Below are 18,725 nucleotides of genomic sequence, written 5' to 3'. Positions count from 1 at the left end.
TTTGACGCTGGACATAGTTCTATTTGCTTCAGCTAGATGGAATGCCAATTTGACGCTCAAAGCCAACTAGCGTCAAGCATCATCATGAAGTTACATCTTTAGGTTTACGAATTTTAAACACTACAGATGGAGTTTCGAAAGCTCCTCAAGTCTTGCCTGCCGCTCATAATATTTTGTTCGCATTTATTTTGTTCGATTTGTCCCGGAATACTGAAGTCAGTTTTACAGATATATCGCATTTAAAAAAAATCCAATTCGATAGTCGAAAAACGAAAGAAATTCCATGTATACGCATAAAATTGATCCAACACATCATAAGCTACCATTTTATATTTTCAATTTATTTTTGACATTCAAAATGGCGGGTTATGCTTACATAAATAAATAAAAGTACCACTATGTGTTGCAACATATTATTACAAAATTTTCTAATTAATCGATAATAAAATTTAAAAAAAAAAATATTAAATATAATATAATTAATATTAATAATGAATAAATAATTAGATATAATTAATAAACATAAATCTAATTATATTATATTTGATTAACTAATTCGAGCTAAAATGCATATTTAACCTATAAAAATAGCTGTAAAACTAATTTAAATTGGATAATAAGGGGACACCGCATTAATAATTAAAATATAGTTCCGTTTATAATTCTCTGTAATTCTAAGTAAGTCTATTTTACTTTATTATTACCGATATTTATACAGGGTGAAACATTTAACTCGATTCAATTGATAGGACCAGATCGGATTACCCCCTTTGTGAAGAGTAAACAACTGCCTAGGAGTTCTGTATCCCTGCCTAGGAGCGTGTCATTTTACTTACATCTCTTCATCAACTTGAAAAGAGCAGACGATCTTCAAACCGCTTAAAAAGGGATCCGAGAATTGCATTGCCTAAATGTCCTGGCATGGTAAATCCGGGCCTGATCATAGGGGAAAATAGGGATTACAATTTGTCGCTGGACATAGTTCTACTTTTTTCAGCTAGGTGGATTCCTAATTTGACGCTCAAAGCCAGTATCAAGCGTCACCATGATGTTAAATCTTTTAAATTTGACGCTGTACATAGTTCTATTTTTTTCAGCTAGGTGAAATCTTAATTTGTCGCTCAAAGCCAGCTTCAAGCATCATCATGAAATAGCATCTTAAAACAAAAATTTGGATACTTTTCCGATCAATTAAGAGAGTAATTAATTAAGTAATTAATACACTTACTAACTATAACATATTAAAAATTCGGATTATTTTCTACTAATTAATTTATTTTCGAATTACTGGTGAGTCACCCTCCTTAAATGCCATAGATACCATACCAAAAATTTGGCACATTATATCAACTAAAATGGTGCAGCCTTTATTTATTGGCTGCGGTGTTGGTGCATGGTGACATATTTTCTAAAAGTATTCTTAAATTAAAAAAACATTACTTAATTTAAGTATGCATTAAGATACTGACTTAACTTATATTAAGTCAGTGCATGTAATGGTGACATGATTACATTTTAAATGGAATAGAAAAGTAATGTTATTTATTGTGGCATAATTATTTTTTATTAAACATTCATTATTAATAAATATCAAAACATATTAAAATTTGATCCCAAAAAAAAATGAAATATTGATCTCTATACGTTCAAATTTACACGGCTCATAATAATAAGGACTATATAAAGCTAATAAAGCTAAAAATCAATTGAATCAGATAAAAGCTTAGTACTAAACAGGGCTGCCAGATAGAATAATTGGATATAAAAATTGAATAATTTGGTTTTCGTCTGTATTCAGCAAATAGAAGCCTGCCTCTTTCTTAAATTGGCACGACTTTTCAACACAGAAAGTATATGCATCGCACCGTCTAGTATTACTATGTCTATGGTATTCAGTAACCTCGCGATCTCTGTATGTATTATCTCTATGGACTCAACGAAAATAGCAAAGTTGGCTCTACTGGCAGCCCTGATCTAAAGATAAAGATTGTGCTCTTTTACCTCTACCTTAGATCATCTATTACTAGATATGCCTAATGTGTACCAAGTTATAATATTATTCAATTCGCATGTTCGATTAACGGACGTCAACTGCTTCAGACAGACGAGCAAACAGCCGGCAACGTATAAAAATGTTTACGAAAAGATGTTTTAAACAGTTGTTCTTACTCGAACGGTTTACAAGATGGGTCGTACGAATCCAAGACCCAAATGAACTATTTTACTCATTTACGAACTCGACTTCACTTTTTATGCCCTGAGCAAGCTATAAAAATTTCAGCTTGATATCTCTTTAAATTTTTGAGTTATCGTGTTGACAGGCAGACAATCGGAAATGGATTTTTTAGGTGATTTTAGGCAATTTGTTGGTAGCATCAATATTTTCAAACTCTAGGTATAAACTCTGGACTAAACTTAGTATACCTTGGTATAGTTCATTTATACATGGTATAAAAAAAACTAACGGTTATTGTAAATAAAAAAAACTATTTTTTTCTTCAACCTTCGACTTGTAATGGCTAACCTTGTTATTATTATTATTTTTTTGTTGTTGTTGAATATGTAGACGATTCGAATAATGAATAAAAATAAAATATTTAAAAAGAAATTCATCATTAAGATTAACACAATGTCACTGTTTTTTAGGAGACAACTCTTGTTATTTATTATTTATTTCATCTTTTTTTTCCTTCTTCCTAGCCTTCAAAAAACTCTCTTTTTGTACATAAAAACACTGCAACTAATTCCATACAAACTTCTATCTCCATTTTATATTAAAATTTGGACTAAAACTTGCTCTAATGGCATAAAAAGTATTTTTATTTAGTAATCCGCATGTTAACAAACGCTACAATTTTCGATTAGAGCTATAACATTTATGTGTTTACGGTTGCCTATACATAAAAAAAAAATAGTATTTAATAAAAATAAAAAAAAACTTTTAACAAAAAGAAAACCGACTTCAAAAGAAAAACTTTTCCAAAACAAATTAATATGCACTAAAAAGTAAAAAAATAACGATAATATAATATAGTTAAAATTATTATTATTTTTCGAGTCGATGTCATACTTTTCAATTTTTTCAAAAGTTCATGTACCTCCATAACAGCAGAATTTAGAAATTTATTTTGATATGACTTAGAATTCTAGGAGTATAATAGGATAAATCTAAAAATATGTAACATTTTTTATCAAAACGTTTAAAATTGTCCTTAAAAATATTCAAATAATTTGAATGCCCTTTAAAAGAAGATTATAACCTCTAAAATTTACAATATATTTAATCACAAAGGTTATCATCTGTCATTATTAAAAGTAGATACTTAACGAATTTTTATTAAAAAACATATTTTTGATTAGTTAAAAGTTAATATCCGTCTTCTTTCTTATCGATTTAAAAAGTTTTATTTAAAATTGAGTGAAAAAAATAAATACAACTATGAGTAAAAAACATTCGGCTTTATTGATTTGTTTAGGTTAGTTGGCTTTCTTTACAAATTTTTTAAGGCTTTTACAACGCACGTTACAAACGGGGAACCCGTGGCAGAAAAACTGTACTTACAAGGATTTCGAAATTTCACATATGAATCAATACCATTTAACGATAGGTACAATGTGTACTAGGTGTGCCAGGGTTTATCTTAGCACAAATATATCTGTCACACGGATTTTTAACATATAAATTCAATAAAATTTGACCCTTGTCGTTGAATTACTTCTTTTTTTTTTTAATTTGTTTGTTTTGAGTTTTACTTTTGAAATATCTCGGTGTGACAGCTCAAAACTTGACCAAAATATCTGCCACACTGATAGGATAAACTCTGACACACCTAGTACATATTGTACACGAGCTCCGCTTATGAAATTCTTTGAGGAAAAATATACAAATCAAGTCTATTTTCCCAAAAATTTTGCCTTCTAATGGCGTTAATTTATAAATGATCTGTTTTAGGAAATATATGTAGATCACCAATTGCCGAAGGAGTTTTCGCGCATTTAGTTAAACAAAATGGTGACGAAGCAGAATGGCATGTTGATAGTGCCGCTATCGGTGGTTGGCATGTAGGAAAATCGCCCGATTGGAGAGCTCAAGATGTATTAAAAGCACATAATATCCCATATAATAATACTGCCAGACAGGTATGTTGAATCTATCCCCCCAACCCCACGGCTGCACCACAAACAAATCTTAAGGTGAAATTTTTGTTGCAGCTTGTGAAAGAAGATTTTTATAATTTTGATTATATTTTTGGTATGGATGAAGAAAATATGTCTGATTTAAAACGAAAAGCACCGAAAGATGCTAAAGCAAAATTACTATTATTGGGTGATTTTGATCCAGAAGGTGATCGTATTATCCGTGATCCATACTATGATTCGGATTCAAAAGGATTTGAGAAATGTTATCAACAGTGTGTTCGATCTTGTACAGAGTTCCTTAAAAGACATCAAAATAAAGAAATTTAATATTGTTTTAAAATACAATTTTCAGCACTTTTTTCATTTTGAGTTTTTCAGGCGGCCCTAAGTGTTTAATTCATTTTTTTAACATTTTCAAATAAAATAGCTAAGCGATTTTCCCGTAGAGATAATAGCATAGAAATGTATAGGGATAGGAAACGCAATAAGTTAATTATTGATTTCATTGAGAGAGGTAGAAAGTGATTGCAATTGTAGACGTTTAAGAAACGTAATCTGCCCATTCTTTACTGCGATCAATCGTTTGGTGGCGACTTTGCATCTCTATGGTATTATTTCTATGAATTTTCCTAAAAGTTAGCATGTCAGTATCGAAGCCATGCCACTGTAATCAAAGCAGGACTATTTATCCTTAGACCATTAAGTACATGAAGTGTGTCAACAACTGAGGTAATTGCTTGGGTCAAATCCAACATGGCGACGGTGTGGGAATGTCAAAACAAGTGTTATTGTCATACTTCTCATTGTGGATTCGTAAGAATAAATATAAAGTGATACGTAATAAATATTTTTTTAAGTCAAAAAGCGAAAAATGCGTAATTTTTGAAATGCTGTGATTTGTAGTGGGCGATTATACGTAATAGCATTAATCCATCATTTATCTTAGTATCAATACAAAAGTATTATGGTAGACTCTTGTAAAGACTATCGATAAATAATTTATATATTAAATTCATTGAGAAATGGAAAACTTTATTCACACACTACTGACTAAGTGACTACTGGAAAATATAGGGTGTTTCACAAATGTACGCCATTATTTTAGGTGAAATAAGTGGTTTTCTTTAGCTCAAAATAAGCAAAAAAAGTTTCATATCAAATCTATGTCCGAAAATAATTTATTTTCGATAATATATTTATTTAAGATACATCGCGAATTATAGTCCCGCCATCTGTGAGTGAATTAAACAAATTATTAGAAATCTTAGTTCGTAATATGTGTAAAAGAAATGTTTATTGTATAAATAGAAACATTTTTATTTAACGACCAAAATAAACGCCCGTAGGTCGAAGTATGACTAAATATCCTCAAAATATTAAAAAAATCGAACTTTTTTACTAACTTTGCCTGGCAGTAAGTGCATAATTAACATTTTGGGCATCTTTCAAAAAGGAATTAAAATTACATTTAAAAAAATGACAATTCTGCAATTACTGCCAGAAAAAAAATTAAACGCAGCGAATTCATGCTTTTTTAGCACTTAGTAGATACACAACACATTATTCTGAAACTGAATATTATTTGTGATATTTTTAAAATTCATTTTGTGTTCAATGTGTGTATTTCATGGTCGAAACACCCTCTAAACGTCAGTAGTTACATATAGAATGGTTCCGTAGCATAGTATGTACTACTAATATGAACATATGTACAATCAAAATGGATACCTACGGATCCCTAAGCTAAAACTATTCATAGACTATAAATATTTAATTTAAAAAAATATATAAAAAAAAAATTTTAAAAATATCGATGTGTAATTTATTTTGGTTCGTCAATTTATTTTAATCTTATTTAAAACTTAAATTATTAAAATTACAAAATGGATTTGTGTCCACAGCAAACGATCGATGAAGAAAATCATTTCACTTTTTTATTGTATAATGTAAGTGTTTCTTTTACTTTCACTTTTCTTTAGATCTATGCTGAAAGTAATACAGTAATAATTGATTTACCCTGAAATTTGTTGAAACTGATATATATTAGACCATGGGACAGAAAAGGTGCTTTCTTAAATGATTAATCTTAGATCATTAAATACATGGACTGAGCGTCAAACGTTTTAAAATGTACCAATAACGGAGGTAATTGCTTGGGTCAAATTCATCATGGCGGCGGTGTGGAAATGTCAAAACAAAGTATTGTTTTCATACTTGTCATTGTAGATTCTTGAGAGAAAATGTAAAATGAGACGTGATAAGTATTTTTTTAAGTCAAAAAGCGAAAAAGGTTAGTGAAATCGCACGATGTTTTATGTAAAACATTTTGTGATATGAAAATTTGACATTCAATGTATGTTTTTTTGATAATTGGCCCTATATTTAATGTATATTTTTTAATAAATGTCCCAAGCAATTACCTCAGAATTGGCACACCTGTCACTGTACGGAAAGATGAGCGATGCTCAGTCTATTTACTATAATGTCAATGGTTCAAATTCAACAAAACTTTGTTTTTAGTCCTATATATCTCACAAACAGAACAAATGTTAAAAATTTCTATTTTCCGTTTTATATTTTACAGGCGATTTGTTCAAAAGACGGAAATATTGTAATATGTCCAATATCAATAAATATAATGCTGGCTGTAATTTATCTAGGATCAAGCGATGAAACATCACTTGAGATTGAAAAATTATTAAAATTAAAATCATCAGATAAATCTCAAATTGCTGAATGTTATACGAACTTCTTAAAACAATTCGATCATTTAAAAGAAATTTCATTGAATATTATCAATAAAATCTACATCAAAAATGATTATGAACTTTTGGATGTGTTCAAAGAAACTGCCGGTCAATATTTTTATACCGAAATCGAAACGGTTAATTTTACGGATCCAAATATTTTGAGTAAAATAAATCATTGGATTACTGAGAAAACAAATCAACGTTTAAAATCAGTTATCGATTCAATCTGTCCAAATGATATTATGCTTATAATCAATACAATTTATTTTAATGCATTATGGGAAAATGAATTTAATATTTCTAAACATTCAATTGAATTTCAAATTAACGAAACTGAAATAATTGAAGTACCGCATTTATTTCGAAAAGATTTTTTTAATTATTATTGTGATCCAGAAACGAAATTAAAAATATTGGAAATACCATACAAGGATGAACAATTTTCATTTGTTTTATTTCTTCCAAAAGACGTTAATGATTGGAAAGATTTTGATCTGTCTAAAATCAATTATAAAGGAAAATTAGAAGAGAACTTAGTAAAAGTATCGATACCAATGTTTAAAATTGAACAGTCTCATGATTTAACATGCATTTTACAAGAGGTAAGAATTTTTCTTGGAGTGACCATATTTAACAGCGTTTCTTATTTGTACCAAATTTCATGTAACAGCAACAAAATTTCGCCCTAATCATGACAATTTGGTCAAAAGTAATAATTTTTTGATATAAAAAAACGATATTTTGAACTGTCAATTCAAAATTAAGGTAATATGGTAGTATCGTAGTCCACCATTTTCCCCTATTCCTAAATACCTTAGACCATTAAGAACATGGAATGAGCATCAAACGATTTAAGGTATGCCAAGATCTGAGGTAATTGCTTGGGTCAAATCCAATGGTATGGTAAAAAAAAGATCTAAATTATTTTCCATACTACCATACTACCTTAAGAAACCTTCTTGAATACCACCCCAGATGAAACTACATTCTGATAAATAATCATTTTTGTTTTGGCTAGTTGGGTATGAAAACAGCATTTAATAACAGCGCAAATTTGACTGAAATGGCAAAACCACATCAAGAACCTCTTAAAATTAGTAAAATTATTCAAAAAAACTCAATTATTGTCAGTGAAAAAGGAACAGAAGCATCTACTGCATCACCTGGTAAAAAGAATTCCAAGCTATTCTTTATAACTGAAGAATCAGAATATATATTTGGTGTTTTTTTTTTTCAGGTATTATCAAAATGAAATTATCATCATCTGAAACATTTAACGCTGATCACCCATTTTTCTTTTTGATTCAACACAAACCAACGAATTCGATATTATATATAGGACGTGTTGTCAACCCAAATATATAATTTAAAAAAAGATTTATTGAAACTTTTTGAAATTTATGTAATGTTATAATGCTTTCTTTTATAACCGCTAGATAGAGTTTCTCTTAGATATGACAAAAGCTTTTTATAAACAAATGAACAACAAACAATCTAACTGCTTATCGTAAACCTAGAAAAAAATGTATTTATCGTCGCTAACCTAAGGCATATGCTTCTAAAAATTATCTCAAGAAGAAATTTTGATAGTAAGCACAGGTTGTGCGAACATTAAGAGCTGAAACTGCTAAATTATTGACAGTGAAAACTCGTTTTATCGTGTATCTCTACAACTGTAGAAACCTTAAACTGTCAAGGGTTTTTTATTGTCAAAATTCTATATCTAATCTTGTGTCAACTGCTAATTTTGGGAGACCTTTATGTATTAAAAATTGATGGTCATAGACGTAGTTTTAACAATTAATTAATATTTGTGAAAACTTAAATAATATTTGTTTTAGTAAATACGAATTATAATTTTAATTGCTAACCTATAAAAATTGTATTTTTTTTTTATTGAAAACTTCTAGTACAGCAGCGCTCAAATGCTTATGTAATAAATACTTGAACTAATATTCATTCAAATAAAGAGATCGTTCGTTTACTGATGCCATCTAAGATGGTAACACAGTATGATGTCATCAGTTTATACTACGTCTTAGTGATGTGACGAAAACTCGCAAGCAGCGATGCGATTGTGGTAAAATATTTAAAATTCATTATAATTTTGAGATATTTAAACGCAGTTTTTTGGCGGTCTCTGTTGATGACGTATAAGTACGTGATTTGTCAATTGGTGACAGTTCAATGTATAATTTTAACACAGAATTTACATTCGTTATTATTAAGTTTTCTAATAAAAAGCCGTAGAATATTATAACTCAATTAAATACCATATAAAATGTAAGTAATCAATATCATAGAGTATGTCAACAAATTTGACAAGTCAGTACTATGATGTCACGTTCGTATAAAAATTTGAATTTCCGTTTTAGAAATTTTTAAATGCCCTCACTGAATTTGTACTTTTATTAATTAATTTTAAGTAATTAAAAATATATTAATTACTAAAATAATCATTTAATTGAAATGTCCAGTCATTAAAGTTACGGAAGAAAAATATTTGAACCAAATTTAAATTTCATGAACGCTCCCTATTGATGACGTCTTTCTATGGTACCATATGAAATGGCATCAATAAACAAACATAAGCAGTCGGTATTATTCAAATCGTAAATAGTTTGTTTATGTCGGTTAATAATTGTGATAAGAGATAAAAAAACTTTTAAATATTTGAAATAAATAAATGATTTTTAAATTTAATAATGATTGATATTTAATTATTTTTTTTTATAAATAAAAATGTATATTTGTGAATTTAATAAAGACGATATTCAAAATATAGTTATTCAACATTTACGTTTAAATGGCATTAAACATCGACAAAAAAAATATACTTATAAACATGTAAGAAAAATTTATTACGATAAAAAAAAATCATTTCTTATCTGTGGATCAACTATAAAATCGTTTCAATTTTAGGATAAATCAGTGAATAAAACGGTAAAAAGAATCTTTAAAGTTCCTTTACATTTATTACCCACGGAAAATATCACAAATCATGGATTTGATGTTAAAATTCCATGTTTTGTTTTTGAGGCATGTAAATTAATTTCAATGAATATACAAACGGAAGGATTGTTTCGGAAAGCTGGTTCAAATGTACGACAAAAGGAAATTAAGGTATTTATCTCATTTTTTTAATGGTTTGTTTATAATTATCAATTATTAAATATCAAGGTTTTTGATCCACAAAATCACGACCAAAAATTAATTTTTAATCGACTTCAAACCAAAAAAAAAGGAGGTGGTGCTTCTCATTCTGACAACGGTATCCATGAGAAAACCATAAAAGTCTTAAATTTGCATTAAGTATGCACGACAAGAGGACGAATAACTTAATATGACGCTTACCGATTTCGATAATTCTTTTTTTAGTAACAAATTAGTTAGTGCATGTCCTGGGTTGGGACACACTTAGACCATAGGGTCCGTTGTGATACCGCAAATGGGTTGGCCCATCCCCGGCCACTCCATGAACCATTTGGAGCTGTTTAAGAACAGCAGGAGGGCTTTGACGTCGACTGATATTAGGTCGGAGAGATCGTCAAAGAGAGGCTGGCTCAAGTAAGTCCATCTCCTCATGACAAGAGCTGGGCAGTGACAGAGAAGACGAGACATTGTCTCCTCCTCGCCACCACTGTGACAGCTCCTGCAGTAGTCGTGATACACTGCCAGGCCTAAGCGTTCAGCATGCTTGCCGCCCAGTCAGTGTTCTGTGATAGCCGCAACAACTTTGCAAACAGAGGCCCTTGGAAGTGATATGAGAACTTCGGAACGCCTGCGATTGTACTCAGACCATATCTGTCTTGTAGTACCACAAGTACGTTCTTCCCTCCATCTATGATTGCCCTTCTTCAGGATATCCTCTTTCAGGAGTAACTTGCAGTTCGCAAATAGAACTCCCGGGTATTTATTGATGCTTATGTGCGGCAGCATCGTGCCATTTCTGGCAAGCGCGTCGGCTTCACAAATTCTGAGGTAACAAACAAAAAAAAAAAATACAGTCGAATTGATAACCTCCTTCGTTTTTGTTTGAAGTCGGTTAGAAATAGTCCACCAAAATACATAGTAGGGTATTTAAATAATTAACTCTATTTGTTTACAGTCTCAATTGGATAATAAAGGAAAATTAAATAAAGATCATCATGTAATCGATATCGCTAATGTATTAAAATTATTCTTTCGTGAATTACCGGAACCATTAATTCCGTACATGTTCCACGATACATTTTTACATTGTTTACGTGTCGAAAAACAATTAATCGTGTCCACGATACTTTTAACATGTTTACTATTACCGATCGAAAATTTATATACACTAGCATACGTAATGGAGTTCCTAAATAATGTGGCCGCGAATGCCGAACACAATAAAATGGATATTAGTAACTTATCGATAATTCTAACACCAAGTATAATGCCATTGGAAGCGCACATGAAAATGAGTGCACAATCGAATCAACGATTAACGTATCATGTACGTGTTGTACAAATTTTAATCGAACATGCAGCGAATATTGGAGTGGTACCATTGGAGATTGTTGAGAAAATTCCAATATCGAGATCAAATTCACAAGAAATTTTGGATACCGATGGTGGAGATGGTGATAAAAAGAAAAAGAAGAAGCGTCGAAGTGGATCTTTAACACGTATGTATTTGATAGTGATCACATTTTACGAAAATTTAGATTTTGTTTTGTATCGTAGATTAAAACTTAGAGCCTTGTGCCATTTCTTGCAACCTCACCGGCTTCACAATTCCCTGGAATATCCCTGTATCCCGGTAGTGGGACCACTTAGACGAAAGGGTTCATTATGATACCAAAAAAGGGTTGGCTCATCCACGGCCACTCCTTCATATGAATCATTTGGTGCTGTTTAAGGACAGCTCGAGTGCTTTGACGACCGAGAGCTTTGGGGACGTCTTCAAAGAAAGGTTGACTCAAGTGAGTCCATTTTCTCATGGCAAGAACTAGACAGTGACAGAGACGATAAGACATCGATACTCCCTCCATCTAAGATTGACTTTTTTTAGATATCCTCATTCAGGAGCAGATTGCAGCTCGCAAACGGAACTGAAGATTCCCTCTGATGGCTCCACAATTTGCTGGAATGTTCCTGTATTCCAGAGCTACAGTGATCCGAGAGCCGAAATAATAAAAAGAAACCCCACATCCTACTTTTACCTGGACAATTTTACAATAATTTTTTGTTTCAGGAATGTTTAATGGATTAAAGAAAATTGTTTCGGGTCGAATAGCTTCTGAGAATGGTAACGGAATTATGATGGAACAAAATGAATGTACCCCTTCACCGGATCTACTAATGACAACGCCGTGTTTGAAAAAAGTCACATCTTCATCCTCCAATAAACGTAGAGCAAACGATGTGGATATTTATGGCTTGTCTAGTAAAAAAAGGTAATTCTAACTTCTTCTTTTTTTTGTTTTAAATGGATTTCGGACCTGGTTTTTGAAATTTCTGTTTTATCGTTTTTTTACAAGATTAGTATCTTTATTATTAGTGCGATAGAAACGTTTTCTCTAAAAAAAATATTAAGCGGGATCGAAAAACAGTTTAAAACATAAATTCCTTTGAAAAAATTATTATTATTTTAATTGTAAGGTTGTTAAAAAGGTGAAATGTGGACTCACTGTTCAATTCACTCATGCAAAACGCATAGAGTGTTCCAGGGTTTTATCCTGGCAGAAATATTTTACTGGTGTGACTGATATTTTGATCAAGTTTTAAGCTTTCACACCGAGATATTTCAAAAGTAGAACTCTAAACGAACAAATTATACAAATTAATTTCCATGAAAGTGCAAAATACTTGTAGTTATTAAAAATATAAAAAATATTTGTACCAGGATAAACCCTGGCACACCTAGTACATATTATAACCATCGTTAAATAGTATTGATTCATATGCGAAATTTCGAAATCCGTGTAAGTCTTATTTGTCATTAAATAGTACTTTCTTCATAACAACCTTAATAGATTTCAGTATATTCAGGATTACTTTCTAATTAACTTTATAATATATTCAGGAGAAATACGTTTGGCAAATGGTTTGCTACTTCAACACCAATTTCTAAAACAGTAGTTGCACCTCCGTAAGTTTCTTATTTTATTTGGAAATCATTCCAATGGGATTTGCACAAATTCATCATGACATTGTTTTTTTTTTTTTTTTTTAAATTGCTTTCCGATACTTGGAAATATATAAAGATTCATTATTAATTGCTGCATGGGAATAGCTTTCATCTTGAGATTTTTGGGAAATAACACACAGACAAAATTGGTTAAGTCCTTCTTAATAATAATACGTAAGAGGGGTTCCGAAAATAGGTCCTTAGAACCTAACTGTCACTCGAAGACAAGATTTTTCCTGTTCTTAGATACTATTTTAAGTAGATGAAGACCCTTCTCCGGAGGGTGAAAATTCAATTAACAGTGGCCTGTCAAGTCAATCACGATGGACTTGTCGTAGCCATTCGTTGATTCGGTAAATTACGAAGCATCTTGCTATGGAAATGAAAGCCTCCGTTGAAAGAGACGTTTGAAGCGATACCTCTCGTGCCAGCGAGTTCAGTGCTTCATTTCCTTCAACGCCAAAGTTGCCCGATACGCAAATCAGTCTGACAATCTGTTATTCTGCGCTTGAAGCATTCAAAGACTATCCTTAATTGAAATCTTGACGTCTCAAATGGTCCGGATTGTGGCCTAAACTATCTGAGAAGATGCTGATATGTGTCCCACTGAAACCTTTGGTGTTACAAATCTGGGCACTTCTCAGAATAGCGAAGATTTCTGATTGAAAAACCGTCGCATCTTGACGTATAAAGGTACGGTTTGGGAAAGAAAATACTTAACCAAGTTTGACTGTATTAACATTAAGGTTTAGAATATGCAATCTTTATAATTTCGGATTAATACCAGAAATCGTTTTGCTAACTTAATTTTTTTCTGGACAGGAATCAAGAAACATCGTCCAAACAATCACTATTAAGTGGACATAAAATAAAGCGATCAAGTTTTGATGATATCGTCACCCCATCCGATAAAAGTGCCTTGAAACGTTTAGAGCGTCGTTGGAGCGTTGTCAGTAGCGCATCTGTTTGGGGTAAAAAGAAGAAACAAACACATGCATCCATTATCAACAATGATCCACCCCTCTTCACTGGATCCATTGAAAATGAAATAAATCATGTGGACGACGATGTATTTTTAGCAAATAACAATAGTTTAATTCATCGGGAAGAAGTGAATAATGATATCGAATTTGTACGAATACCAAAACAGGAGTACGAAGAAATTAAAAGTCGTGTATCAGCTATAGAAAATCGTATATCTCAAGAGTTTAATAACATACCACCGACATCATCTTCAACAGTTACAAATGACCTGGTGAAAGACGTTCAAACCGAATATGAGAAAACATTAGAAGAGTCAAGTACGTTAAATAATGCGTCAACAGATCAATTAGCGAAACGTTTAAGTCGTGAATTAAAAATACGTCGAAATAGTGACCAACAAAAGGTTATAAGATCTCCAAGTGCACGAAAAATTGGTACAATTCGACGTCGATCCAAAGAATTTGATCGAAAGAATTCACGTATCGAACGTAATCATTCATGGCATTTATCAGGAAATCCAGAAATATCATCAATTCCAAAATCTGCATTACGACGTGGACGTCCAAATACCATATTCTCAGGTCTACCACAACCGAATACATCAAAATTAGTCAATGAAGTTTATCTTCCCGTTACAACGTCTTTAGGTACTCCAAAAACTGAGGAATCTTCGGAAAAAATTGACAGTTCGTGGAAAGGTGGAGAACGTTTCTTTTCCGTCGATTACCAAACACCTAGATCCAATGAAAATACAATTGGACCAAGATCTTCACTTGCCAAGTTACGTAGTCAAAATGCTGGAATGGTTTTAGCAAAAGCAAAATTATTTGATGGTTTATTAGATTCTAGTAAAGATTCATCCTGTGAATCATTATCGATTGTTAATCGTCGACAATCGGGTCGTTTGATGCGACAAAATAAAACTCGAACAAGTCCGAATACATCAACGAAACGTAATAATAAAAATCGTAAACATAATAAAGAAAATGATTATGAAAATTTACCCAAAAAATCAACAGATTCAACGTTCCAGACGCCTCCACCGAATACTCAAATCGTATTTGCAACACCAAAGATTACACCACAGATCAAGAAAACATTGGTGAATGTAAAATCACCAAAATATTTACGACAAACTGCAAGCGGTTTAAGTTTATCGGCAAAGAAAACTCCATTCAATACGAAAACTCCATTGAAAGCAATCCATGGATTGCAGCAAGTGAATGGAAATACGCCAAGACGTTGTTCACCACGACTCTTGTTGAAAACGAAACAGTTATCGAGCGCTTGTTGATCGTCGATTTCCATGTTGATTATGTTTTTCTGTCACGACTGTGACAGTCTCTATAATAAAATGAGCTATTTTGTATATTATGTAATATAAAGCTCAATATATTATTGTACTAAATTAAATTTAAACAACCAGAAAAATGTAAAACTATCGAAAAATCGAGGTGGAAATTATACAATTCGTAAAATATAAAAAGACTGCAAATATGGCGTATTTTTAACGAAACGAAAGTGTTTCTTTATTTGTTACGAAGTGTAGATCGAACGATTTTAACAGAAATAATGATGAAGATTCTTGAGCTTAAAATATATCCCCTTCAGGACCCACAATAAAAATATTTAGGGGGACTATAGAACTTTTCATCTAGATCTCATTTATTGGAGAATTCAACTTTAATATTTATACTAATTACAGATCAAAAAATTTCGAATATTTCGAATCCTTCATTCAAAACTATCTCCTATTTCCAGTGTTCAAAAAGACAGACCATTCAATTATTTCTATTCGTTCGTTCTATAACGTGAAAAATGATTTTGTAGAACTTATGACTTTCTAGTCAATATCATATTCGATCATTGGTGCCTTTTTCTTTGATAACATTTCATTTTTTTTTTTCTAAACTGGCCATATTTTTATATTTATTATCTCGAATTAATCCATCATGTTGCTCAATTTCAATAAAACATCGATAATTATTTTAGACAATAAATTAGTTAGTTGGATCATTTTATTTGAACAATTTTAAATTTTGTGTTATTTTTTTTAAAATATTTTTTTAAGATGTGATTTTGTACTTTTTATATGTAAATGTAAATCCTAAATAAATATTTGTAGTATGTTCACCAGATACTCTCCGTGCTCGCATTTTTTTTAAGTGGAACTAATCAATTTAAGACTCGTGTATGTATATTTTTCTATGATAAGATAGAGATAGATAATATATGGAGCGGAAAAATAAGCGATCACGCGGAGTTTCTGTTGGATATGATCATTGTTATATACGTATAATTTTATTTGTACCTACGTTTCTGCTCCCGCCTGAACAGTGGCGGATTAAATTATTGCCTAGGGTCTCGGGAAAAGGTCAGAAGAGAAAAAGAAAAATTTGTTACGAGATGGGCGCCTCAAGGGGGTTCCAAGTTGATTTACGAAAACTAAAATAAATAAATAAGGGGGATAGTGTAAATTTTTATGAGAAGAGATGGCTTCTCATAAAAATTTGCACTATCTTCTCTTTAAGGGGACGTCTTTATAAACAGTTGTCTCAGACACATCCTCAACATTTATTGGCCCAACACGATTTCCAATGAAAACCTGCTGGACACCTGTCACCTAACTCCAGTAGCACACACCATCAAGCAACGCAAATATGGTTGGATTGGTCACACACTCAGGCGAAACAACAGCATTGCCAAAGAAGCACTTGATTGGAACCCCCCAAGGAAAAAGAAGGGTGAGCCGACCTCGTCATAACTGGCGAAGAACCCTGGAGCAAGAAATTACTGAAGAAGGCAAATCCTGGGGAGAAGTCAAGTCCATGGCACAGAATCAAGTTCGTTGGCGAGCATTTGTTGAGGCCTTACGTCCCCCTCGGGATCATAGGACATAAATATATATATATATAATCAGAGAAAATGCTCCACATTGATTCAGGAGCTTATTTACTACGCGGCAGAAAGTTGGAGTTCGTGGATTTTTTTTACGTGCCATATCCTAGATTACATGAACGCACCCAATATTGACTATAAATTATCTCAAAATGGCGACTTACGTCAAATTATTTTAAATAAACACAACATATAGAAAAATTGACAAATAAAATTTATTTATCGATTTATTTATTAAAGAAGAAAACATGGAACTTGGAAAACAATTAAATACAGAATGTATTATTGAAAAAGAAATAATGGAACATAACCTTACAGAAGAAAGCGTTACATTGAAAGAAAATGTCTCAAATAATTTAAATGAAAAATGTGAAAAGAATGAAGAAAAATCATCACCGAAGAAAGTTCTTAAGAAAAAATTAACTAAAATACAATATTTTTTGTGTTCAATTTGTGATAAAAAGTTTACTTCATTCGAACGATTAATCGACCATAAACAAAATCATAGTGGTGGAAAATCATCGAATAATTTTGTGATCAAGAAAGTTTCTAAAAAAAACTTGAGTGAAATATTATCATTTTTGTGTTCAGTTTGTGATCAAAGATTTAGTTCAACAATCGATTTGCTTCAACATAAACAAATTCATATTTCTAAGAAAGATTGGAACAAACAAAGTTTGGAACAAAATCATTTTTCTTGTAACGAGTGTCATGAAAAATTTGGTACATTAGAAGAGTTAACGAAACATGAAAATCTTCATAGTGATTATTATTGTGTGCCATGTGATAAAAAATTTAAATCAAAATATAATTTAACCAAACATAAATTAAATATTCATTGTGAAAATGGTGAAAAGTATTTAATGTGTGAATTTTGTGGTAAAAAATTTGATCGTAAATCGCTTTTAATTCGACATAAACGAACACATACGGGCGAAAAACCATTTACATGTGAAATTTGTGAGAAAAAATATACAAATGAAGATACGTTAGAATCACATAAAGTAATTCACACCGGGAAAAAAAGTTTTTCTTGTGGAATTTGTAATAAAAAATTTTATAATAATAAAGATATACTTAGACATCATCGCGAAGTTCATAATAATAATCAAACAAAATTTTCATGTGAAATTTGTAGCAGAAAATTTAATTCGAATAATCATTTAAAAAGACATTTACGAACTCATACCGGAGAAAAACCATTTTCATGTAATATTTGTAATAAAACATTTACAACACAAACTTATTTAAATCAACATAAACATTTACATAGTGGTGAAAAACCATTTTCATGTGAAATATGTGATGAAAAATTTAGTTTACAAAGTAATTTAAATACACATCAACGTGCACATAACGAAGTGAAACCATATTCGTGTGAAATTTGTGAACAAAAATTTAGTACACTTAGAGGTGTAACTCAGCATAAACAGGTTCATATCAAAGAAAATCCATTTTCTTGTGATATTTGTTATCAAAATTTTAGTTCACTTCAAGATTTAACTCAGCATAAAGACACGCATAATGAAGAAACATCGTTTTCGTGTGAAATTTGTAATCAAGAATTTAATTCAAGGAATAATTTAACGAAGCATAAATATATTCATTTTTCTTGTGAAGTTTGTAAGGAAAAATTTCCTTCATTAAAAAATTTAACTGAACATAAACATACTCATATCAAAGAAAAATCTCAAAAGATTTAAAACTCAACGAAATTAATCTGTGATGTGATCTGGTCCTTCGAATCAAATGAACCTAAAGTTTTAATGTTATTGTGACCATAATTAAAAACGTTT

General features: G+C 31.1%; 4 protein-coding genes across 4 annotated transcripts; all 4 read left to right on the top strand.

Moving 5' to 3' along the window:
• Nucleotides 1–3,271: 3,271 nt before the first annotated feature.
• On the top strand, nucleotides 3,272–4,485 carry LOC123293341 (low molecular weight phosphotyrosine protein phosphatase 1-like). The gene is made up of 3 exons (XM_044874126.1): nucleotides 3,272–3,476; nucleotides 3,953–4,140; nucleotides 4,213–4,485. The coding sequence occupies exons 1-3, from the start codon at nucleotides 3,440–3,442 to the stop codon at nucleotides 4,465–4,467; spliced, it is 480 nt and encodes a 159-aa protein (XP_044730061.1). The 5' UTR covers nucleotides 3,272–3,439; the 3' UTR covers nucleotides 4,468–4,485.
• A 1,509-nt stretch (nucleotides 4,486–5,994) lies between these two features.
• LOC123293217 (ovalbumin-related protein X-like) lies at nucleotides 5,995–8,673 on the top strand. The gene is made up of 4 exons (XM_044873960.1): nucleotides 5,995–6,086; nucleotides 6,725–7,492; nucleotides 7,909–8,056; nucleotides 8,128–8,673. The coding sequence occupies exons 1-4, from the start codon at nucleotides 6,024–6,026 to the stop codon at nucleotides 8,253–8,255; spliced, it is 1,107 nt and encodes a 368-aa protein (XP_044729895.1). The 5' UTR covers nucleotides 5,995–6,023; the 3' UTR covers nucleotides 8,256–8,673.
• Nucleotides 8,674–9,632: 959 nt separating this feature from the next.
• On the top strand, nucleotides 9,633–15,998 carry LOC123294171. The gene is made up of 6 exons (XM_044875278.1): nucleotides 9,633–9,737; nucleotides 9,813–10,013; nucleotides 10,999–11,542; nucleotides 12,112–12,313; nucleotides 12,943–13,008; nucleotides 13,870–15,998. Exons 1-6 carry the CDS (start codon nucleotides 9,633–9,635, stop codon nucleotides 15,323–15,325), a joined length of 2,574 nt encoding a protein of 857 aa, XP_044731213.1. The 3' UTR covers nucleotides 15,326–15,998.
• Nucleotides 15,999–17,177: 1,179 nt separating this feature from the next.
• Nucleotides 17,178–18,632, top strand: LOC123294170 (zinc finger protein 708-like). The gene is made up of 3 exons (XM_044875277.1): nucleotides 17,178–17,333; nucleotides 17,787–17,917; nucleotides 18,248–18,632. Exons 1-3 carry the CDS (start codon nucleotides 17,178–17,180, stop codon nucleotides 18,630–18,632), a joined length of 672 nt encoding a protein of 223 aa, XP_044731212.1.
• Nucleotides 18,633–18,725: the final 93 nt, after the last annotated feature.

This window comes from Chrysoperla carnea, chromosome 2 (assembly GCF_905475395.1).
Source record: "Chrysoperla carnea chromosome 2, inChrCarn1.1, whole genome shotgun sequence".
Lineage (NCBI taxonomy): Eukaryota > Metazoa > Arthropoda > Insecta > Neuroptera > Chrysopidae > Chrysoperla > Chrysoperla carnea.
This window is presented reverse-complemented; position numbering and strand designations above follow the sequence as displayed.